Source organism: Anoplopoma fimbria, chromosome 9, assembly GCF_027596085.1.
Source record: "Anoplopoma fimbria isolate UVic2021 breed Golden Eagle Sablefish chromosome 9, Afim_UVic_2022, whole genome shotgun sequence".
Classification (NCBI taxonomy): Eukaryota; Metazoa; Chordata; class Actinopteri; order Perciformes; family Anoplopomatidae; genus Anoplopoma; species Anoplopoma fimbria.
The window spans coordinates 10,113,744-10,139,162 of record NC_072457.1 but is presented as its reverse complement, the minus strand read 5'-3'; the positions used below and the strand labels follow the sequence as shown (position 1 = coordinate 10,139,162).

The window sequence follows — 25,419 nt, the reverse complement described above, 5'->3', positions numbered from 1 at the left end:
TTAGTGATTATGTAACATTGATATATATATGTCTCAGAAAATGTTACATCAAACTTTAATGCAACACAAGTAGAAATCTGAGAACATTGAAGGTTATGAGATTAAGACTTCAGAGCTCCAGCTCATACTCTCTGCTGATCTACATTCTAACCTTGGTTAAAATTATTCACCTTCCTCATCATACTGCACTGCTCTTCTCATAGCAATGTTCTCATCAGCACTCTCTTCCACTGTAACTTTGTAACTTCCACCTTTACACACAGATTAAGCCTTACCTCCTCTGCTTGGGAGCTATGAGTTTGCCATCTGTTTCCCATTCTAGCTAAACCTATTTTCCCATAATTTTAACAATGGATACCAATTTATAGGGTGTCTCACCCAGTCAGTCCCCTTAAGTTAAGTACGACTGATTCATTGATGTCACAAACAAGGTATTCTGATTCAATATTTTACAATAAATCCTCTATATTTATGGAAAGTTACTTTTAGTCAGGCCAGCTACACAGTCTGGTTCTCAAAACTATCATTTTCAAAGTAGACAGTGTGAAGTGTCTTTACTTCTCTACAGTCTTTGCTGCACTTCCTTTTAGTGCACTTGATCCCCTGATTTACAACATGTGGGTGGCAGTGTGTGCATGTGTGTTATTTCACGCTGCAAAACCCTGGCTAAATCCCATTTACTGTGCCTTGATGTAATAGCAAGGAGCAATGCCACCCTGCTTCTCTAAATGGCACACTGACTTAGGCCATATATCAGCTTTTTAATCTACCCTCTCCAGGCACCACATTAATGATCGACTTGAAAATTTGTCCCTTTTTTGAGGAGAAGATTAGTTTAAACAGAGGGAGTTAGTGGGCAGAAAAGTGTCTCAGGGAAGAAAGAAGGGAGAGGGGAAAGGAGAGAGAAGCCATAACCACTTTCCCATTAGGCTATTGATTTTTCTCCCTCTCAAGGACACGCTTCAATCCCGGGCCCATGTGTGGACTGTCTGTCAGGAATCTATGGCTCAGCTTTACACCTAAGAGTTGTGTGCCTTGGCTGCCTGTATTTGGCCTGACCGTAAATTTGACCACACTCAATATGAAAACGAGGGATGGGCAAACTGAGACAAGGTCAAAGGGCAGGTGGTTGTGATAACTGTCCTGTGTTGATGCGGCGGCTGTCAGAAAGACAGGCAAGGCTGCGATTGGCCAAGTTGCCGCGGGCATAAACACAGGGCAATCAAATAAAAACACAAACAGCCAACTCAAGCACCACCAGACACACACACACACACACACACACACACACTCACACACACACAGGCACAGGACACAGGCACAGGATAAATGTTTTACACGTGCACACCACTGAGAGAAGGGAAAAAGGGGACCACATCAATGAATTCCACTAAATTCCCTGCTCAGATCGCTTAGTAAAATCCTTGTTGACAGCTATTGATTTTTTGGTAGAGTCTAGTTAATTGGACTCAGTACCCTCTAAAAAGTGTGTGGTCCTATATCCTTTTTCTTTGTTCAGCAACACTTAATCATCTTTCCCCCAGCTATAGATTTCTCCTTGACTGTGTTCAAATCCATAGACATCAGGTCTGTGAGGACTGTGGAGAGAGGGAGGCAAAAGTTCACAAGGATCAATAAGTGCTTTATGGTCCAGATCAGATGTGCATGGTAGCCCTTTAAAACCCCCAACTACCACAACTAAGAGGGAAATAGGAAGGGGAAACACAACAGCCCTTCATCAAAGAGAAATATGGAGCCGATCAAACGCTGGTCGCACAGTTGCCGGTGACCCGCCTTAACATCTCAATTAGCACCCAGAATCGAAAGCAAACGAGGCCTTGTTAAAGTTTACGTAAGACAGGAGTCCTCCCTTAGGCCATGCGGCCAGTGAGACTTTAGTATTTCATGCATCGGTATCGACTGTATCATATCAGCCCTCACCTTAGGGTGAAATCAGACAGAACACCTGGTATCTTTAAATCAGATGCTTGTTCATGTTCACATCGTTTTGTCAATGCTAGGCTTTCTGCTTTGGGCTACAGTCCAACTGCAGTTCCATAGAATGGAGCAGCATCAACGTTTTATTTGAGCACACAGCAGGCTTGTAACCTAATCACAAACTCATTCATGTTGGCATGTTTCAGATTTTCCACGTTTGGTAAAAGTTGCACAAATGACAACCTGCCCCATCTATCGGGGAAGATAATCGTTTTTTAGACCAGCAACTGTAGAAAAGATGATGCTGAAGGCCTCTGCATCCCACAATCCCTGTTCTTTTCCTGTGGACACATACAATCTGACACTGAGAACATTGTGAACTCTGTACATCCCAGTATTAGGAGAAAGGCTGCACCAGGTAACAAGAGTACTGCATTTTGCAGGTTTGAATTTTAAAAAGTTTAACATCAAATACAGCCATCCAAACAGCCACTATTACAAAGAAAACACTGCAGCTGTAACACTCATTGCTTGCAGGTGGCTCAAAGGGTCACTAACTATTACTTTTCTTTTTTTCACAATTGGAGTGAAACTGCAGGTCTATATCTGCAGTATTGGCTTTGCCTGGTTTAATTTTTTTTGCATCACTGGCCCTGTGCATTATTATTATCTCACGGAAAATGTAGTCATACTTTCATACTGTCTTCAATTAGAGATGAGAACAAGATATTCTAGCATATTTTTTGTACTAAATGTGTAAATGTTTTCAGTCCAAACTGTAAGAATTACAGTACAGAATTGTGTAGGTGCTAGACATAAGCTCCATATTCCATAGAGGTTTAATAGAACAGAAGCACAATTATAAAGTCTTTGTGTGTGACAGGGTTATGGTCATATGAAATTAACCTTAAGTGTCCAAGAGATATTACCACTATACTTCATCAATTAATTACACCAATCAATTAAACTTAACTATGCAATAATAGAACAGAATGTGCTTAAGACATCATATAACCAGACTGGCGACCTCTCTGTGAATGCTAATGGGGATCCAAATAAAGGATAAAGAATAACTAACACATTGCGCAGTCCATTATGGTGGAGTTGAGTGCCAGCAGACTGTATGACACGTGACACACGCGATTCACATGATACCGTTTGCGACTTATCAGCTAGCGAAGGGGGTGTGGGGGGGCACTGTGTCCCTCAATTATCGTGGCAGCTGAAAGTAACTAGCAAAACAATTGATATAGCACCTCGTTTAATGGGCTCTAATGGTAAAGATAGAAACCGGGGGAGGGATGGATGGGCGAGAATGTAGAGGGAGTCTTTTGGAAAGGAGGGATTGTGGTTTCTTTCTTGTGGCCAGGTCATTTCTAAATGACTTCTTTCCTTTCATCCTGTGTTTTTTGTTTATCCTCTTTTTCACAATGGTGCCTTTTTTTAAAGGCATGTAAGCACCTATTGTTTACTAAAACTAAAGACAACGCACCCTTTCTTCTTTTCTCACATAATACCTCAAAGGAAATGCATTAATGACAAGAATCACTGACTTCTAAATCTCTCAACCACTTTTGTGTTGCAAAAAACAGTCTGCACATAACCAGCCTCTACTGAGACTTTTTTTGTTATGTATCCGGTTTGCACTGGTGGGAACTTACTGGAAAAATCCCACTCCATCATTGAAAAAGCTCTCCCCCTCTCCCACATATTAAATGCCAGCAATTAAGGTCGAAGCTTTACAACCTTTAATAGTGTTACAAACTAACTCTGGCAATGTGGGAGAAATTTGGCTTTGTTTAGCAACACAACAGTACAGTGAGCGACTTTATTTAATGATTACATATGTAATAGTCCTTAAGCCCATTGAATTTAAATGTAAACAAAGAAAAATATATATTTAATTTAGTCTTACTCAGCAAAATGCTTTGTGTGTAATTTTGAAATTTAGGAAATGTGTTCGGATTATACTTTAGATCCTACATTGATTACATCCATGTTTACAAGCTTGCAGCCTTTGCTATTGCTTCCCGGTTTTGGCGTGATACTGTCACCGGTAACTCAGTGGGATAGTGTGACACCATTGGTAGGAATGTGTATCGTGTCACCTGTGGGCTTTTAACAATATAATAAAAATGGGGACCCACTCATGGTCCAATCGGCTGCATAGTGCTTTTCGAGTTCAAAAACTGTACAGAAAACATTTAATGTGGCGTACAACTTAATATTCTGAAAGGAAAATAACGCATAAATTACTTTTCTTCCACTCAATAATAGAACATTCTTTTGGTGGGCCCTGCACTCCTGCGGCCAACAATGCCTTATACCTGAACCCGCTAAACTCCCCAGCTAAAAATATATTCAGATTCCAAATCCAGTATAACTAAGTGGATTTTACAACCCTAAAAACAACTCTAAAAATGTTCTCTTTACTGCCAACTGCATCCTCACACCTCATATACTATGAAAAGTATTCAGTCAAATTTCGGTCCAATCTTCCCTTTAGGTGGGACTGTAATGTCTCCGAGTCTGACCTGCCACAGGGATAAACCCAGGTCTCCTGTGCCACACAGAAGCCGCACAGAGAAAGAGAAAAAAATTAATGATAGAAAATGGATTGGAGGTTTGGAGTGAACAGGTGGTGCCCAAGGTTGGTGTGAGAGCCAAGACACTGATCCAAACTGTGGGACACTGGGCATCCAGGCAATTACCGTGTGTTTGTAAGTCACTGAACAGAGTGGGACGCTAAGTAAGTGCTAGCGTGTGTGTGTGTGTGTGTGTGTGTGTGTTTGTGTGTGTGTTTCACTACTCCTCATGAAAGTAGCTTAACTTGCCAAAAGGTTTGTAGCAGTGTGTTTGATGCAAGAAAAGTACAAAGGTGAAGGATACAGTATTAATCTTCAAAATACACTGTAATATAATAAACTGTGACCTCTTGTGCCACCCCATCTTTGTGTACAGCGCACTAACCAGTCTCAGACAGGAGCTTGATGGACTCCAGCACACGCTCAGTGTAGACCCCAGGTTCGTAGTTTTCCATCTCAGCGTTAATGATGTGGACCACGCGAGCAGCTCGGCCCCGGATAGCTCCAGCGGTTCGGTCAAGAGTGTCCACGTCTCCCTCTTGCAGAGCAATTACGCATTTGTTGACATCCTCAAGGATGTGGTTCTCTTGGAAAAGGAAAACAAGAACGACAGTGAATGGAATTGGGGTGACCAAAGGCTTTCTTCTATTGGGAGCAATAATGTTTGGATTCTTCTTTTTTTTCTTTGTATATGTCCAGTCATGTTTAAAGGAACAGTGTGTAACATTTAGAGGGATGAATTGGAATACAATGTGCATAACTATGTATCAATTGTGTAAAATGACCTGAAACTAAGAATCATTTTGTTTTATTAAGCTTAGAAAAACCCATTTATATCTACATAAGGAGTGGATCCTCTTCAACGGAGTCCACCATCTTTCATGTTTCTACAGCGGCCCAGAATGGACAAACAATATCAAGCACTGGCCCGAGTGAGAGCTGTGCGCGTTTTAACATTATATGGTAGGGATGGGTACCAAACTCAGTATTAAACGATTAAAAGATTGGATTATTGATAAACTCTGTAATTGTTGGTGTTATTTATAAGTACTTTTTAATGTTTTGGTTTAATGTATTAAAGCATTTCCGCTAGTCTCTCTGTCGGGATGAGCTACTCCAACTACACCCACACATAGACAAAAGCACACACACACACACACAATGCGTCAGCAAGCAGAGAGGCGGTTGTGAAGTGAATCAGGTAAAGTGAAGATTACTCGAATTGACAGCAACTACACTCGATACTGTTACTGAAGTAAAATATTTGCAAGTAAAAAGCCAATACTTTATCAATACAACTGTTAAACAAGCACCAACATGTAACTGAAAGTGAATCCTAATTCAATTGATCGTTCTGTGTTCTACATTATTGATTATTATCAATCATAAACTTCCCTCTGGAATTTTATTAACAATTTATATTTGTTTCCAATGACATACAAATAACTTTATATAGTGACTTTGCTATTTTAAACATAAGTGTTGCTGCTCTATAAACAATATTTAGATATACTTCAACTATAAATAACGCAATAAAGTCCTGATAAAAGTAACCATTTTCTCTTTTAAAAAATATGGCCAATGAATTTACCAATGAACCAAAAGTGTTTATGAATTTAATTAATGTAAAGTAGTGAGACAGGCAAACTCCATATAGAATACATAGGTCAAGAGCTAAATTAATTACATCCCAAGATAATGACAAAGGGATAGGAAATGTTGGGCCAAATATACAAAACAAAATCCAAACAGGCAAAATGGTACTAACCACAATTCAAGCAATACAACACTTGTGTTTGTTTTGTGAGTTTTCTGTGATTTCCGTTTAAATTAAAAATGTTATGGTTTCTTATTCTTATTATCCAAATTGTAATATTGTTAACACATCAAGCCACTACAGAGAAACACCTACCCCAACGGGATGTTTGAAGCTACAAGTCACTAAATGAAAGTGTGTGAGTGAATGGCAATTAGGAACTAGTGGATTGTTTTCTTCCATTACCTGACAGTGTAAGGATTTGTGCTGTGTTGCCTCATACCTGACACAGAAAGGAAGTCATCCACAGAGGTGATGTCATCCACGGCCTCGGTTAGGATGCGCACCTGCTTCTCCCACTGATCCTTGAAAACGTCCATGTTGTCCTGGGCCACCTTGCTTTGGGGACGGGCTGCCAGAGTGAGAGCGGCGTTGATAACCTGCCATGGAAGAGGGTTCAACAATGTTACAGAAGGTAAAAAAAGAACAACACAAACTGTATTATGTTAAAGGTTAGGCTGGCTTGATTTCTTTTCTTTCAGAATTTACATTATTGTTTATAATTTACAGAAACGGTCTGACTTATAGACATTGAATGCTGTTGTTTGTATATATAATCCAACAAGAAACAACAGCATTCAATGTCTATAAGTCAGGCCATTTCTGTAAATTATAAACAATAATATAAATATACAATAATACAATAATATAAATATATATATATTTTTTTTTTATTTTTATTTTTATTTCACCTACTGGTATGTACATACTTGCTTAATGTATGTGTTAACTCTTGTTCAGCTTTGTTTTCCTTGCTTGTATCTATATTTCTATTTATGTGCATGTACATTGAGAGCAAACAAAAAGTGGTATAAATCTGGTTCTGATAATTGTCCAAAAAATTCCATGAAAAGATCAAAACCAATGTTAATCATGCATCAGTCAGTCTCTATAAAATATCTGGCTATCCTAACCTGTCTGTGGTTCTCAAATTATTTATATCCTGCTAAAGAAGTGAATATTTAAACAAGATCACAAATACATGTTTTGTTTAAAAAAAATAAAAAGATAAGTTATTTCAGAACTCAGCTCAGCACTTTTAACATTTTCGGATTAATCCAATAGAAGTAAAAGCACATACTTTGGGTTATATTTTCAGCCTTCACTTTGTAGCTCTAGTAAGCATTTAAGAGAGCTCGGCTGTGTATCTTGGAATGACTCAAAAATCGACATTGTCCATGTTAGTCCTACTGAAGAAATTGATAGCTTTTCTGTAAGAGTAAAGTATGTGACACAAAGGAATGAGTTATATGAAGAGAGCAGTTATCTTTTCCAAAAAGTATCTTGGCTTCAGGAATTTGATCTTTGTAAGATAGAAGCTTTGGCTTCAGGCCAAAAAATATCAACACGTAACAAGATTTTAAAATTATGAAAGAAAAAAGGCAATTTACATCCTCATAATCATTTCATTTATTTTAGATTAGCAACATTCTGCTGAGACTCTTCACATCAACAGACTCTTATGACAGGCAGTATTAATCATATCACTATAAGACCTGGCATGTGTACTTTAACAAGAAGTACCATGTTTTTTTTTTCCTCCCTGTTCTTCATCATTTCCTGTTTTTAAGTATAGCTTTAGATAAACAAATCTGATGTAGGAAAACAGGCACTATGATCTGGACATGGCAGTCGCTGCGGATGTGACTCTCTGTTTGTTTGTGTGTGTGTATGTGCGAGTGCTTGTATGTCTGTTTGCTTGTGTAAAGATAAAGAACCAGGGTTAACCCTACCAAGAACAGATGGAAATGTTTCTCTTTGTCGTCCCCCCCCCTTTGTTCCTCCTTCCCCAGCCACCAAGTCAGTGTCTGTTATGTTTTTTAATCTGTCTATGTTGAGCCCTGCCAAGGCATCAGGAGACAGTTCCTCTAAAAGTTTTCTAAGTAAGTGGGTCTCAGCAGGTGTGCATAGTGGGGTCTGCACAATAGGTCTTGAATCTTAAATTCAGCTTGCGTTCTCCATCTCTCTTCTCCATTACTATGTTGGGTCCCGTGTGCATAAGGCCCACCGTTAACCTTCGAAACAATGGATCGATTTTGAACTCCTCCATTGCTTGCATCCTGAGAAACTGTACTACAACGCCCACCTACACATTACTCATAGCTCCCATTCTGCCATAGTAATTCTTTCTCTGTCATTCTCTAGCTATTCCAATTTCCAAAAACTATCTAAAGATACTCCTTTGAGATGAATTCAGAAGAGTTTATAATTACAAGAAACATTTGGACGAGTGCTTGTGTCAAGAGTGCTTTTCATAGAATGAAAGTGTATTTTTAAGTCTTCACCTGTGGACAGAGGCTGTCAATTTGGGTGGCAGCCATTCGAACCAACTTCACACCCTCTTCATTGTTGGAGATGGAGCAAGCTAGGTTGGCCACCTGAAAGACATCAAGAAGGACACAACACTTATAACTGAGTGCTTTTTACCTGAAGGTCATGAGCACAGAAAAGTTTTCTCTTTCCCACTCTGGCAGACTCCCAACTTAACAGCATTGGTTCACATTTTTTGAAGTCTGTCCTAAAATAACATTCCCTTACCCGTATGTACAATGAAACACTTTTTGGTGGTTTCATTTTTTCCCTTATGTCTGTACTGGCTGGAGGGATCCCGTCCTAATGCACTTCTAATGTAATTAATGGAGACAAAATCGGCAGTCCCAATCCTGTCCAACAATGCATTCTTAATTTAAGTCCAAGGCAGCCTCAGTTAGACCAATGAAGTGGGTACCTTCCACAGTTTCTTCAGAGAGGAGAGATGCGATTTTGTGCTAAAAAAGACTTAGGTAGATATCCACATGCATACTATATATAAATAAAGTAAGCATGTGGACCTGATATGAGTTTTGTATTGATGTGTGCAGAGAAGGGAATTCAAACATTTGTCTTGGATTGTCATTGGTGTAGGAAACAATGTATCAAAAGAATATGCTCGGACACTGGTCTTGTCTTTACCTGCGGAAGAAAAAGTCAGTTCCAGATCATACTTATACATACATGTACAGCAATACAAGTGGCAAATTAATTTTGTGCTGCACAGTTGAAGAGAATACCGTTTGTAGATGAAAGAGTGTTGAGTTTGATGACATAGATGTTGTGTCAGTCCAACTTATAATGCATGGGAATAAAGGGTGGCTGGAGGACCACAGATAATACAGTCAATTATTTTCCTATAACATTACTGCAGAGGGCATGCCGAAAATGTTTGTGACATAGTAGAGTGACATGGAACTGGTTGGAATAAAACGCTCAGTTGCTGCGAGGTAATTGGATTCATTGAGATCCAAAATGGCCAGGTTCACAAAATATGTAAACAGAAAGCCTAACTCATTAGGTTGACATTTCCATGACTAGAATGCCTAAATCATTATGAGGCCTGGTGGTGCATAGAGGTGCTTTATTGTATAATTAAGGTGCCAGATGGTTTTTATGTATGAAACGGCCGTTACTTTGATTTATCTGTCTTATCAAAGAACGGTTTCTTGATGACATGTTTCCAACCTGACTTCTTTATTGAAGACAACTTTTAACAGTTTTTTTGTTTAATAGTATGTCAGGCTGAGTAGCACTGATATCTATGAATCTTTCTTAATTTTTTAGTGAAACTAATTATATTTGATTGATTGCATTTTAATATTTTGTGATTTGGTATCTGTATGCAGTATATCATACAGACTGTTTGGCTTAAAGGGACTATTTAGGTGGAACATACTAGAGGTGCTATATACACACATACACAGTCTGCTGTATTCCAATGTGAAGCATCCTATTTCTCCACAGTATCACTGTATTTCACATTTAATTTTCATAACTTCAAACTCTATATCCAAAACCATCCTTAAGTAAATCAGATAGCAGCATGAGCCCAGGCTTTGAAACTGAGCTCAACAGACACATGCCTGTTGGCAGCAAAAGGTGCCAGTCTGTATTAGCACTTCAAGTGCTCACATGTCACTGTTTGAGGCAAATTGAGGTAAATCAAATTTGTGTTAGAGGACTCTTGCTTAAAGCTCTGTCTCTTTACTCATGACAGCAATGAGCACATTGATGGATTGCAGTCCTTTATGTGAAGCGGTGTGTGTTCAAAGTGTGTGTGTGTGTGTGTGTGTGTGTGTGTGTGTGTGTGTGTGTGTGTGTGTGTGTGTGTGTGTGTGTGTGTGTGTGTGTGTGTGTGTGTAAGAGATAGAAAAACAGCATGTGATTGAGAGTCTGTGTTCCACATAAACGTGACTGGCTGGTTGCAGAAGGTTTAAATAACATTCAAAACATAACTTTAAAAGGACAATTCAAGTAGAAATTCAAGTTCCCTGCATACACTAACTGTTTTACATTACAGTAAACTATACTGACCATTTCCAAGAACCGTTATTATGCTCTGACATATTTGCAAATTGATCCTTGTCTTCCCAAATTAAATATGCAATGAATGCTTTAAAGTTTCCCAGTAGAGAGAAGGCTGGCCAAATCAAGCCATTACTGCTAAAAATTCAGTATCTTTTTTCCATTTACTTGGACTCCAACACTTTCCATTGAATTTGCAAGTAAAACTCTCCTGTCTTTTGAGATCTCTCCTAAATGCACTGGACCTATTTATTGAATGTGCGTGACGTGATTTTGTTCCAACACAATTTGATGTAAGTTTGTGGGTTGAAACTGGAATCACACTGAAAGTCTCATTGAATAACAAAACCTTTATGTGTAATTTGCTGCATGTCCATAAAGTACCAGGCTTTCAAGAAGTAGGACAAAGGTTCAGCACTTTCCATTTAGCTTTTTTCCCCCAATTACAGTATAATTGCTGTACCTGACTAACAGAAAGCAAGTCCCCCTCTCTCTGTTATTATTATGTAGTTTTCTTTCTCTAGTTCTGCTCATGCCCAGAAGCTAATGTGAGGCTTCGCGGAGCCCATGTGAGGCAAGGGGCAAAGGGCTTAGTGGAGGCTGGAAACATGCCCAACAGGCCCACTCCTACTCCCTCTTACCCCAACACAGAGAGCTGGGCCAGGGCCAACACTGCAACATCCAGCCAAAACTACTAATTGCAATTATCTAAGGAAGTACCTCTCCTTTGAGGTTTTTTTCCAAAGAGAGGAGGGAAAAACCAAGACAGAAGGTTTGAGAATACACCGTGCAAGCCTAATGCTGATACGGTCAAGGATGTTGGAGCAGAATATGCAATTCAGAGATATGTGTGTGCGCACATGCCTCTGTGTATGTGTGTGTGTGTTTGTGTGTGAGAGGGAGAGAGAGAGAGAGAGAGAGAGAGAGAGAGAGAGAGAGAGAGAGAGAGAGAGATCCCTGCTGAATGCTCATTCTTCATTTTAGCCTCGAACAAAGAACTATCGATTTTGTCCTTTTGCTCTGCCCTGGATAATCACTTCAATTCTAATTTGATGAAGGTTTCCACTGCAGTTGGAGAGATGGGCATTCTCATGTATGCCATCTAAATCACCTAAATGGAGCTGAGTAACTGAAACTAGATCTGACAGTGTCATTTTTTCCCATTTTTTTATGCAGGGGGGGTTGTTACTGAGAACCTCAGATCTATCGTTAGGAAGCACTGATGATGGTAAAACATTAAATAACATCTTAAATCTCGTGAATCTACTCTTTGTTGTACCAACCTATATTCCTTATGTAATGCCTAAAACTTTTGACGAATTACTATTAATGTTTTATATCTTTGATCATCCTGGATGGAGTGAACACTTAAGTGGCTGTGCCAAAGAGCAGAAAAGCCGAGCCAGAAGAGGACTCTCCTTGCTTCACTCAGGACGGTCAGTGCCCCCTGTAAACCATGCTATTTCCACAGCCATTTTCGGTCAGCTACACCACACAAATCTCCCTTCCAGTTACTAACTCTCAGGAACGACTAATAGAGCCGGTGTCAGCCAAGGTGCTGGACACAACAGCTTCGCCCGAGGAAGAAGCAGGAAGTGGACTTTAAAAAGGAGAAGAATGGTAGTGGAAGAAGCAATCAGTGGGGATGACATTTTAAGTAATGTGATGTAACACAGAAGCACTTTGTTCTATTAAAAGTCTGTGATCTAAATGCTTACTTGTTGCAGGGATGGGGTTGGATCAGGCTTTATTGACATGGGGCTAAAGGGCTCGTGTTTTATCGCTTTCAAATGCACAAAACCACCAGAATCCCTAACTGCATTTATTCTGTCTCTCACCATGTGGAAACACATAAGCAATGACTTGCACTCACATACACAATAAATACACTGTCACACATAGAACATGTGACAGGGGAATACAGTATGCAGCTGTGAAACAATTACAGGCCTGCTCTCACAGGAGTACTCCTATTCGTTTTAGTCAGGAGTTGTATTATACGTCAGTGGTGACGCCTGTATTTACAATGTATGGACCGTAGGTGACGGAAATTGGTTAGGTGTATCACATTAGGTGACTCTAGATGTCAAGGTTGTGTGAAGGTTAAGTCTACAGGGGATAACGTGCAGCAGTAGTCAATGACCTGCTGTGTCTGACAATTAACCACCTCTTTGAAAATCAATCTCTATTAAATAATGAAGTATGTATTGCCTCAGGAAGAATGACCACCAGGCTTGCAACTACATCAAAAGGCATGCCAGACTTTGCCGCATATCAAACAAGAAAAGTCTAAAATAACAAGAACAAAGGTAAAAAAAAGATTTTCAAGCATGTTCGCAATGATAATGGTTGTAATGCCTTTTCTACACTTGGATCTTGTTCAGGTGATTGATTGGCAGATGACAATAGGTGAAGAGGTGAAAGAGGTGAAAATAAACAGGGAGCGCTTTTGTTTATAAAACCTTTTGTACAATATTTCATACTTGTTAATGCCAAATATATTTGAAAACAATATAACAGACAATCAAACAGTCTCTCCTTCTTTCGCATGTGGGGATGCAAGATTATCTGAAATTAGGGAATGGCTTTGAGAGTCATTTTGATTGCAGATTGCTGTTTAATTGCTCCCTCTGCTACCTTTTTCCCGCCTCCCTCCTCCACCCTCGCCTGTGAGATAAAGTGGACCTAAATTGCGAGTGACTCTAATGCACTTAGGGGTTCTCTCTATACTTCCTAACTCAGAATGGAAAAGAGTGTAAGTCACAGTTTACTAAGTGACAGGTCCACTAATATGTGGCTGATGAGTATACAATCCTCAACACACTGCCTCCCCACAGACCCCTGGTTTGTTTCATCAACTCCATGAATACAGATGCAGTTGCTATACCACAAATGCAAGCTCACACAGAGAAAGCATAAAGTGTATTTCATTCCAATGCACAGGTCTTTGAAATAGAAATACTGTTCACTCGCTAGGTTTTTCAATGCGTTCTGCTAAACTGTAAGGTTTAAAAAAAAGAAACGGGTTAAGACATCCACTGAGGGCCCTTCATTGCAACAGTGACCCGGTTCCATACGGTCAATGCATCTTCAACAAAGCAGCTTCCACAGTAGTTCACCTTCAGTTATTGTACACAACGAACCTTTTCAATAAGAAGATGGTAGAGGTGTGTCTGACTGAGGTAGGGATGTACACAAGAGGAACAGTGAAAGTCAGGAGGAAATTAAAAAAAAGTCCACTCTATAGTTCCCCGATTATAGTTGTATGCCATGACTTTCTTTCACTGATAAATTACGTTAATAACCCTGTACTGTGTTCAATGCAACTCTGCAGTATGTTAGGTAATCAAGCTTGCTTTCTTACAGCACTACTTATAATACAGTGCTGCTGTGTTCAGTTTCTGTTCATTTAGAAATGCATTCGAGTAGTTAGACCTTGCATTTGTATGTTTGTCCTTTCGTTTATGATCACTGTGTTTACAGCGAGATTCTTTTCAAGAAAGAAATATTCTCTTTAACCCTGCCTTAGGAGTGAATTCGACAATTTTAGGAAAACTTCAGCTGAAACCAAAACACTTAATGCAACCAGAAACAAACTCAAAATGAAGATGAAAAATAAAATCTAAAACCCCCAAATTAATAAAAAACAACAAAAAAATGTAATACTTTGAACCAAGCCTGGATGCCAGACCCTTAATTGGGGCTCAATAAAACTCCCCTCCACTAAGTGTTACAGCCATGCCCCTGTCTCTACCTGGTGTTTCCCTGTGATCCCCACTTCTCATTTGTCCTCCTTGTCCCTGGTTCACCTCTCTGTCTTGGTGTGTGTGTGTGTGTGTGTGTGTGTGTGTGTGTGTGTGTGTGTGTGTGTGTGTGTGTGTGTGTGTGTGTGTGTGTGTGTGTGTGTCCTTCCAGTCTTGCTGCTCACCTTGATCCTGCCTACCAGCACCTTCCGGCAATCAGCTCATCACCTCCACTGCATATCAACCTGGCCTCTTCTCCGACTTGTCACCAAAGTGTTGTGTCAACGACTGTGGTGGCTACTATTGGGCCTCAAGCTTAGTATCTCTTAGTGAATAGTTTTTCTTGTTTTCTTGTAACCTGTATGAGCGCTTGTTTGTTTCCTGACCTTGTTTCTTGTTGGTCTGTCGTCCTGGCTGCCCCTTTGCTTGCCTGCCAACCTTCTCTCCCTTGCTTCCTCTGCCTGCCACGCCGCCCTGCCTATATCCATTCCACATCTTCCCTCTGCTGTCAGCAGCCATCCCCTCTCTTTAACTAATCCACAGCAACAGTACTATTGTAAAACCTGTTAACCTTCAGCTGCACCCTGGTCTGGGTCCTGCGTGTGGGTCCAATTAAATACTGTGCACGACAAAACCAAGATAGTCCCTGTAAATTCAGTCTTCTGTTTTCTCACTATGACTTTAATGATGCCATACTTGCAAACCTAGAAGACCTAGAAGAAAATGTTAGGAATCTCAGACAAAAAGATGGGGTTGAATCGCAAACCTGCTTCATTAAAATGTGCAGTGTCTAACTTGAAAAGGAGTCATTTTTCAATTTCAAATAGCGTACTTAAATTCCATTTTCTGTTTTGTTATTTTTGTTTTGTGTCCATTGTCTGAAGTCTGAATGCTTATTGATTGAAAATAAACATTGGCTACATTTCCTTTAAATATTTATGCTTTGATTTGTCTTTTTCTGTTTTTGGAATAGCAGAAGCTCTGTTGCAGCCATTCCTAATATTTAGGAAAATTACTAAATAAATGAAATGCTCCATTACTACGAGCAGTTGATAAGGACGTTTAGTGTTTAAGAAGTAAGAAGTGCATGAATTTAAAATGTTGGTTTAAAACTTTTTCTTTTTACCAGGAAAAGAAAACTGTGCAGCATTTTTCTTTTCCTTTAAGTCGATACGATTTCGAATCAAAACAGAATAGCCCTCACATAACCTCATGGTCTCCTTGACAACCATGACTTTCATGAGAGGCTGACAGCGTGTGATTTACAGTTGTCGTTTCTCTGGAGCCCAGCTGAGGATTGGATATTCCTGCTAATACCATGGCTGGCTTCTCGATAAATATGATAATTTGCTGCAGGCTGCTCGGGAGGTAAACCAGCACTGCTGGTAGGGAGAGGTTAGAATCTCACATGAGACAGCAGCTCGGGGGGATGACAGCACAGTCCAGACAAGTACAGACACATTCACATGGCCGCAGATGTACATACACACACCTGAAAGGAGAGTAGAGAGTAGAGGCACCTGATGTAATTCAAAAGGAGATGCGAGCAATATGTTTGCAGCAGTCTGTGCTCTGCTTGTTCACCCCTTTCTAGAGCTAAATGTCAAGGACCAGTGGCATCTTTCAGTGATTTATTTCCACTGAAATTTGAATGCCTAAATGCAGAGGGCCATAGGACGAGAGGACGGGCACCTAGAGAATAATATCCACAAAATAAAATTTTATTGAGCCCAACAAAGGACACAGAGAGGTATTGAAAGCAATGTAAACAAATCATAAAGCAAGCTGGACGGAACTGCCTGGGGACAAGGATATATGGCATATACGTGTGTGTGTGTGTGTGTGTGCGTGTGTGTGTGTGTGTTTATCTGCCAGTGCACTAGATGAGAGACTTATAGCTTCAAGTTAGCCATTCACATTGCTGTGAATGGCAGGGCATTAAAGAGAGAAGGGAGGATAGAACAAATGGCTGACTCACTTTCCCTCAGGCATGGGGCAACTATTCACACTTCCTATAGGCCGTATTGTCTTGCTGCTTTGCTTTGCTTTGAGGTCTTGAGGAGCAAAGGCTGGCTAGACTGATTTCTCTTCATATAGCTACGAGCAGTCACTCGCACTCACTCACACAGGCGGTGTTGGGTACCACCTGTATAGTCGGAGAGTTGTGTCTCCCAGGTAGGAAGCACAGGAGTTTGTTCATCTTACAACATCTTTTGCCTTTTGCTCAAGCTGGTGCTGAAGCCACAGGGGCCAGAATGTCTCTCTCACAGTTCGTCTCCATTCCTCCTTCCCCACAAAAGAACATGAAAAAAAATAACACAAAAAGCAACTAGGCCTGTTTCAACTGAAGTATTGATCTCTCTCTCTCTCTCTCTCTCTCTCTCTCTCTCTCTCTCTCTCTCTCTCTCTCTCTCTCTCTCTCTCTCTCTCAGAGTGCTAGCCAAGCAGTCGGGCTTGGCACCAAAACATAATTATTAAAATGGACCTCTAGGTTGTTGCTTTTAATCTATCTGTACATTCCACAGTCCCTCTGCAACAAACGCTATTTAAAAAACAGTTCCAGGGGAATTTAAATGTTTAACCCACTGTACTGTAAAGAATGGTATACTTATTGGTGGCACAACATCGGGGGCTGTATAATTTAGGTGTGTAACAGATGCGTCACAGCTTTTAGCTCAAATTATCAGGAAATGCCAATACAATACAGTCCCATATTGTATATTGTGAGCAGACCCGCAGACATCTAACTACCGAAGCAGAGGGAGATTTGAGCGCTCGATAGTTCCTGTCAAACGCTGGCATCAATTTACACTGTGTGGCACCCATGACAAAGTGCCTAGACTCAGACAGCGATTGCTGCTCTCTCCAGCTTACAGTTCAGTGGCCAGTGAAACCTAAATGACACAGCCAAAATAAGGCCCATTTTCAAGACATTAAATTCTGCAGCACGCCATGACATAAAGTAGCTTCAGTGTCAAAACTGCTTCCTTGCTCAAGGTGACAGTGTTCAATATCAGTGCAAAATATATTTACTGGTTGTTAAGTATAAAAATATATTATTCTGAATAGGTTATTACGCAAGATTTGTTCTCCATCATAGGTCATGCAAGGTGTGATGCTTTCATATCTAAAACCTTAGTTGATGAGCATGTTCAACAAGTATTCTATTCTACCTTAGTCCCATTTGGCCTTTCATAGATTGGAAAATTAGCTCCCTCTTTCATACAGGACTAGGTTCTCAGTTGATCCAAAGGATCTATAACTCCATAGTCCAATCTCAGACAAAATGTGAACATGGCAAGACCTTGACATTTCTCAACATCACATCCCCCTGCCTTCTCACATCTATCTAAGGCACAAGAAAAGCATGATTAGTCTTGTTGGATGATAGATGCACACAGTGGGAAAGGTCAGCGTTTGTCGGTCCTTAATGCCTCAGCCTTTGAATTGGGGGATGGGTGAACAGAGAATACAGCAGTGAGCATATGAGTTAGTGGCAATGATGATTTATAAGAATGAATAATAACTCATTTCATGTCATACACATGTGAAGCATGGTGGAGAAATATATACAGCACAGCTCAGGGGGCAGAAAAACTCTGCTTTAAAACCTTTCATCTGCTTACAAAAGTCATATTTTGCAGCTTAGGAGGACGCCTTTCCATAGTCTCTTGACACAGGCAGTTTGCATGTGGTTAACATTGTAAAACTATTTCTATGATCTATTGCACGTCTGTCGATCCTGGGAGAGTGATCCCTACTCAGTTGTTCTCCCTAATGCACTTCATTTTCTTCCCTCTTAAAGTTTTTTTGGGGGCAGTTTTCCCTTATCCATTGTGAGTGTCCAAGGACAGAGAATGTGGTATGTTGTGAAGATTGTAAAGCCCTCTGAGGCAAATTTGTGATATTGGGCTGTACAGATAAAATTATATGTATTAAATAAAATTATAACAGTGCTGGTTTATTTTTAAAACACATGGTTAACATTGGTTGTTGGGTTTGGGCAACAAAACATTACGGTTAGGGTTGCATCTCAAAATGATGCAGATAGGTTTACAGTGGAGTAAAGTGAAAGCCCAGTGCGTCTCACAAAATCGCCAAAGGGGGGCCTTGTGCGTCGGTATCATCACGCACAAGTTCACGCCCTTAAAGTGAGAACAGGCTGTACAAAAAAAGATTTCTTCTGTGAATGCTGAAATCATAAGCTCATACATCAAAGCAAAATAAAAGAGCAGATGTGATTGATTTTATTAGCATCAAATAATTGACCCCTCCTTTTCTGTGCGTAGAAAGGTCTAGTTTTGTACATTCAAGTCATGTAAAAACAACAGATGAGTCCTTCAGAGAGCCCAGATGCACCAGATGGACTTCTTTATCTGATCTTTCTGGTTTAGTTCTGTCTTAGGAAGTCTAAATGTGCCAATGAAAATGTCACATCGATGCCTGTGCTTTTAAATTAATGCTTGTGTGATTTTCTCTCAGGTGAGAACAGGGAAGTGTGAAGACGTGAAATGCCATCATGTCACTGGCTGTGAGCAGAATTACCAGCACAATTAAAAAAGTCTCCATCCTGATGGCCGTTAGTTCTCCAACATCTTGGAATATTATTCCTAGGGTGTTAATAAATAACACATCATCTATAATGCAGTGTGCACATTAGCTCTTGCTAATATTCCAACAGTTTTATACGTATAAGGTCTGTGGTGATATACAGTACACTGCAGTACACTGTGTATTTAGTATGCCTACTTTTCTGCACAGTGATAAAGACGTGAGGTGATAACAAAGTGATGAAAGAGAGAGAATAAGACAAGGTAATAAAAAAAGAAACGCAGAGACTTTTTTGACTTCAGATATTTTACTCTCTAGTCCCTTCATTCAGCAGAATTCTGGTAACATAAGGATGACCAAAAAAATCACTGTAAACATTTATTTTCCACATTACTGCCTTTATGAAGACAAACGTCTGGGAGTGTCAGTGCCATCTATCTTTGATGATGTCCGTTTTATCAAAGGTTGTTAACATGCTAATTTAAATAGTAATGTCTTGGCACACATTTTGGCAGAGGACATGTACCGAAATAATAGATGAATCACAGTAAGTGTAAGGGCCCAGTGACCAAACAAAATCACATTTGCAATCAGGGGAAGCCTTTGATACATTGGCTTTAGCTAATTACTTCATTAAGGGGAAGACAACTTTTGTCCTGGGGTTGCAAATTAATATTAATCCTGGAACTAAATGTGTTACAGGTGCTTTTCTTACATAGCAATGATAAACTATAAATTGTGAGTCCAATTAATCTAAGATTGGTGTAATTAAGCTTTGAAACTGAACACCTATTGCTCCTTTGGGAGTAATGTCTGGACATTTTCAAAGTAAATCATGCTCACACTCTTCCCTTTCCACCTTGAAAATTCTCTAGATAACTCTTTAAAACATGTATCTGTCATCAACCACTTTTGGGAGTAGGTTGAATTAATTTTGCCTTATGACCAGCTGGGTCCAGCCTGTAGTATTTAAGGTTATTCCAACACTATAACAGATGGGAGGTTCTGGGAGTCACCATCAGGGCATTTTCACAGATGCCATCCCAGGGGTGTTGTTGCTGTGCTGTGTTATTGGATATTTGGAAAATTTGGAAATTTCTCATGTGTGAGAGAACCTGTGCTTTTCTCTCACAGCTCAGATCGTACTGAGATGACCCATCTTGACATGGTTCCATTTTCTACAGACTCCTGGTCTGTAAATACACGGGTGTCTTATGAAAAGGAGACTAAAACACTAAGTACGTTTAAAGGTTAAATTATAATATCACTGGTCAAACCCACTAGACAGACAGACAGACAGACAGACAGACAGACAGATAGATAGATAGATAGATAGATAGATAGATAGATAGATAGATAGATAGATAGATAGATAGATAGATAGATAGATAGATAGATAGATAGATAGATAGATAGATAGAAAAAATATTATAAGTCCCTGACTAGTTAGACAGGGACAGCGTTTACTTTTGATGCAGTGAATAATTAATTCTGATCAATTCTTGCATTCTTATTTCCTTTGTGGCAAAACAAGAACACACCAGTAGCATTAATGGGGAATGTGCCTTAATTGCTGCTACTGTCAGTGGGATGTTAGCTGTTTCAATTTCGACACAAGTTTTTTGTCTACCAGTCTCAACAACACACATATTTTTCTCACTCATATTATGTTGTCCAAAGGGGTAAATAAAGTAGCTTCTGACAAACAATCAACATTCCAAGAAAATGTAGAAAATTGTTTACTTTTATATTGGTTTGTCGTTTCCTCCAATGTTTTAGCTCTGAGCCATTTCCTTGACTGCAAATCAGGCATAACACACTATACAGCACCAGACCAAACCAGACTGAAACCTTTTTTACCATGTAGTGCAGAACACTTACTACTTCTTTGCTTACTACTATTTTATTGGAGCATCGAAATTCTAAGTGCGACAGTCTCTCTAGTGTTCCTCAAGATTCCCTCAATCGAACAAAAGTAGTAATGTCATTAACATACACAGCTGTAGGACTGAACATCTGTCAGTGATGGCTCATAAAAATGAAAAGCACTTGTACTATAACACTTATATCACGCTTTTAGTTTTAAAAGAGGGATACACTCCACATTCAGGATTGCTCCTATGTGTGTTTCAATGCACGTATAATAGCATCTGCCATATTAATGTAATGATTTATTAGCTTCCAATGTCTAGGAGTGGAGCAAACTACTGAGTGTCTATTATAATGGGAGCATGAATCGGTAAACTATAGTGACTTCGGACACAGCAGCCCACAGGATTATACTCTAAAATTAAACCATGGCTGACAGTGCTTGACCCTACCAACTCAACCTCATCCCCACCACAAATTACTGCTGCATTGTTAACCACATTTAAAATGCAGTCACTTAAAAATGTATAAGCAAGCAAGTGGCCTGGCATTGTAACACTCTGTAGTGCAGACCAACCAGGCACATAATCATATAATTTCAGTGGTTCAGTGAATGGATTGGGAAAACATATGCCTTTGTTTGCCAATGGGGGTGAGTGTTGACGTACAGTATGGTTACCATGCACGATTGAAGAAATACATAAAAGAGTTTCATAAAAAATACATACAACTAATTTTAACATTTTTAAACTCAGATGTATCACTTGTGTTGAATTACTCATCAGAGCTGGGAGCAACCGTTGCCACCCAGATGAGACAGAGGTTCGGGGTAATTGGCTGGAAATGGGAAAGTTCTGGATTATTTGCCATGGTAACAGTTGTTTTGTCTCTTCAGCCAACACAACTTTATTCTCTACAGTTTTTCTCTTTATGGCTGCCCATCCTGCCAGAATTAATTCACTGAAGCAAGAACTGAATTCTAAACTGAATGAAGTGTGTTGATATGAATACATAGGCTGTGGGCACAGCGGTGAAGTTGTGCATTTGGGTAGCACTTCATTTGACAGCACTGTAATTACAAAGAACTTACTACTTAGTGAACAGTCAATGACTTTACACAAGTTAATTACATGTCTTTCACAGCAGGGAATATTCTAGTTACAAGTAAAGATTTGAGTACATGTAAATAATTATTCATAGGTACAGTGATAACTTGGCAAACTGACTTAAAACCACGAGCTTGGTCAAATTTTGTGTAAATGTAGTAAAAACAATTTTTATAAATGTATTTTGGGGGGCCCACAGTGAAAATGTCCCTGACCTGAGGTCCCCATGAGTAAACACTAAGGGTATCATTATGGTTCTATGATCAGCAGAAGGCGTGAGCAAAAGAGGGGGGGTGCAATGTGCCAAATCATCCCCCATTTGAGGCAGAGTCACATCCTTCTTTCCTCCCCCCACCCGGCCAAAAGTAAAGCTTGCCTCTGGAGAGAGAACGGATGGCTCCTTCTGCTCCATTAATCTAATGACAATGCCCCGTGACTAAAACCAGCTTAGCAGGCATTGCTCATCCCCATTGGCTCCTCTTTCACTTAGCATGCCATCTATGCATGAATGCAACAGGGGCAATGACAGCAAAGGAGAAGGAGAAAGAAAATGAAGAGTGACTGAGTCGCTGGAAACAATGGTCAGATTATATTGCACTGGTGTCCATGGTTACCGGATGTCATAAGGATGTCCCATACCAGTACTGGTAAAGGGTTTGATGAACTGTATTTAGGAAAACTGTCAAAATAGTGTTAAGACAAACCTCAGATTTCCTAGAATGTTTATCTGTGTATGGGAAAGGCCTTGAGTTTCACCGATGCCAGGGCAGTAATGCCATCAAATAAAAATATTATTTAAAGTCCATAGAACTAATGAATTTAACTTAGGGGTTTAGGATGATTTTATTTTGAATGCATAGACCTCGTATAATATCAGTGAAATCAATAAAAAAAGCTGTTTTTTTTCACAAAATAATCAATTGATATTCATTAATTACCAATATTTGTACAAACTCCTGAGTCAAAAGTTCAAACACGCTCAGCACTTGACTAATCAGAGTCTGGTTGTAACGATATATGAGCTATGGGCCTGGATTTCACCTGGCGCACTGCACAGGGGCCGCCAGAAGCTGATCGTGACAACTTAACGCTAGTGATTTCACAGAACGAATAGCAACGCGTCCTAAAAATGATCTCTACTCCACAAAAAATATGCACCAAGTTTAATTTGATGGAGCCTGGGCATGTTGAGCAAAGTGTCTGCTTTATTGTTTGAGGGGATGCACCCAAAACTGGTACCTTAACCTCCTCACCCCCCTCTCCTAGTCTTTCAAGTAGCAGAAGAAATGTGAGCATGCTAACAGGTGCTGTATGCTAAATATAGATACAAAATAATTATGAAGATGAATGTATTAACTAACTGTCATAACTAAAAACAAAGGCACACATCTTTAATCCATGTTGTTCATAACTGAACTTTTAACCTAAATAACTTATGTACTCTGCACAATACAGCAAAACAAAGTAGGAAATAACAAAAAGTAACACAATTAAAACAGACAAAATAGAAACCATTTAATTAAATAAATGACTTGGCCTACTTTTGATTGAAGCAAAAAAAAATAATGTAGGACAAACGCTCGGAGTGTGAAAAAAACTATGAAATCAACAGAATCTGCAAGTCAACAAATTCGGGCAGTTAAAAATGCTCCGCTACTAAAACGCTCTCAGTGTGGTATGAAGCTGTAAGGAGGAAAAGGAATTTAGAATCCTAACAAATGACACTGGTTTCCCAACAATATTGAGAAGAGGCAGAGGAGAAAACAACGAAAGCAGCTAGGGCGGTGTGGGCGGGGCATGAAGGCCGCTGAGGAGGCCATGGCAGTCATGGCCCTTGTGAAATACCTATCCCAACTGGGAATTACAACGCAGTGAGAGAAACAGAAAGTAACATTCCCCTCAACAATAAATCTCTATTTAATGCATGACATAAGTTGAAAAATAAATGACCAAATAAAAGAGAGCAAATGTGCACTTCTTCAGTTGTGTAATTTGTGTCGGAGCCCTGCAGGATATGTGAACACAACAAGATCGATGATTGCTCTGCTTTGGCTGTTTGACAACTCCCAACAGGTCATATACTTGACTATCCCATATATGACTGACAAATAAGCTCTTCCTCACCGAGCAATGAAAGCCATGTTACTGCAACCACTCTGCATCACAAAATGACCAGCGACTTTCTGGCAGAACAAATGTACAAAACTGCAATCTAGTCTTGCAGCAGTGTGATAACAGTCAAAAGGAAAAGTCTTCACAGAACAACGAAGGACTAGCTATTCAAGACATGCTCGCAGAACAGCTATGGAGCCACCTCCACTTTAATTCAGACTTGGGATGGCTATGATGTGCTTTTAGTTCAGCCCTGTGGAGTAGCTAGTAGAAACAGGCCCTTCCATCTGGTACCTCTGGGAATGTCACTGCTCTGCGGTGTCTGTGTCGCTTGCTGATGTCCGCAGGAGCACAGGCTCTGTGTATGTTAGTCCAGCATCTCATAGGAGAGATGTCTGCTTCAGACTGACCTCCGGGGAAATAGCGACCAGAAGTTGGCTGTCAAATAGCAGAGCTGCTTGCCCAGAATAGCACGAGGTCAGTGTGGAAAAATAGGCCTTCCACGAAACAAGAGCAGACAGGGCTTCTTAACTAAATGTGTGACAATCTGAGTCAAGCTAACTGCCAAGTTATTCTTACTCACATTAAGAGTTAATGTAACAGATCTGTTTGGGTGTGACATTGCCACATTAAACCACGGCAGTGACTAAAATAATAAATACCAGAGAGTGGTTCTCTCACCCCTGAGGTCAAGGCAAAACTTTATTTCAATTACCCTAATTCAATGTTACAAAAGCTTGACAAGGCTTTCATTAGGAAACATGTAGTGAAAGTGAAAAATTGTAACCTTATGAGAGAAATGGATAATAAATAATATGTTCATACAAGACCAAAGCTTTTTTCTTTATGATCAATATAAATAAAATAAGTATTCGAGAGGCATTTGTCTACCCTCTTTAGCTTGTCACATTTTGAACTAAATTGATGGGGATGCTTAACATTTAATCACAATGTCTTGTCCCTATCTAGTAATGCAAAAAAAAAGCCAAAAACAATAAAACTAATAAACTCACTAAGTAATAAAACTGATAAAAAGATGTCCAGACTCCCAGGTAAGATGAACAACAAAATGATGCTGTAAACAGTTGCTGTAGGCATTTGCAGTCAAGTGTATATGTGGGCTGTTACTGAACCTTTTATAAATCAAAAATTATTTTTTGTAAATTCTTCTTTTCTTTGGCATCTTTTAAGATGTTTTAGCCATACAAAGCCTGGTTTGTGTTTTATTATAAAGTTTGTCACAAATAATCACTGGATGATGATCAAGGGTGGAATACCCCTGGATCACTAGGGACACCTTCTTGCTTGTTTCAGCATTGTTTTGGGGCAAAAATGTCCCCACCTCGATGACTCTGTCTTGA

General features: G+C 39.7%; 1 protein-coding gene across 3 annotated transcripts in view; it reads right to left on the bottom strand.

Annotated features, from left to right (window-relative positions):
- ctnna2 (catenin (cadherin-associated protein), alpha 2) overlaps nucleotides 1-25,419 on the bottom strand; it is a 359,609-nt gene that overhangs the window by 24,990 nt on the left and 309,200 nt on the right. For all 3 annotated transcript variants that reach the window (XM_054603691.1, XM_054603690.1, XM_054603692.1), the window contains exons 10-12: nucleotides 8,625-8,717; nucleotides 6,563-6,719; nucleotides 4,909-5,109 (exon numbers count right to left, since the gene is read on the bottom strand). In XM_054603691.1, coding sequence (XP_054459666.1) covers nucleotides 4,909-5,109; nucleotides 6,563-6,719; nucleotides 8,625-8,717 — 451 coding nt within the window. The remainder of the gene's footprint in view (nucleotides 1-4,908; nucleotides 5,110-6,562; nucleotides 6,720-8,624; nucleotides 8,718-25,419) is intronic.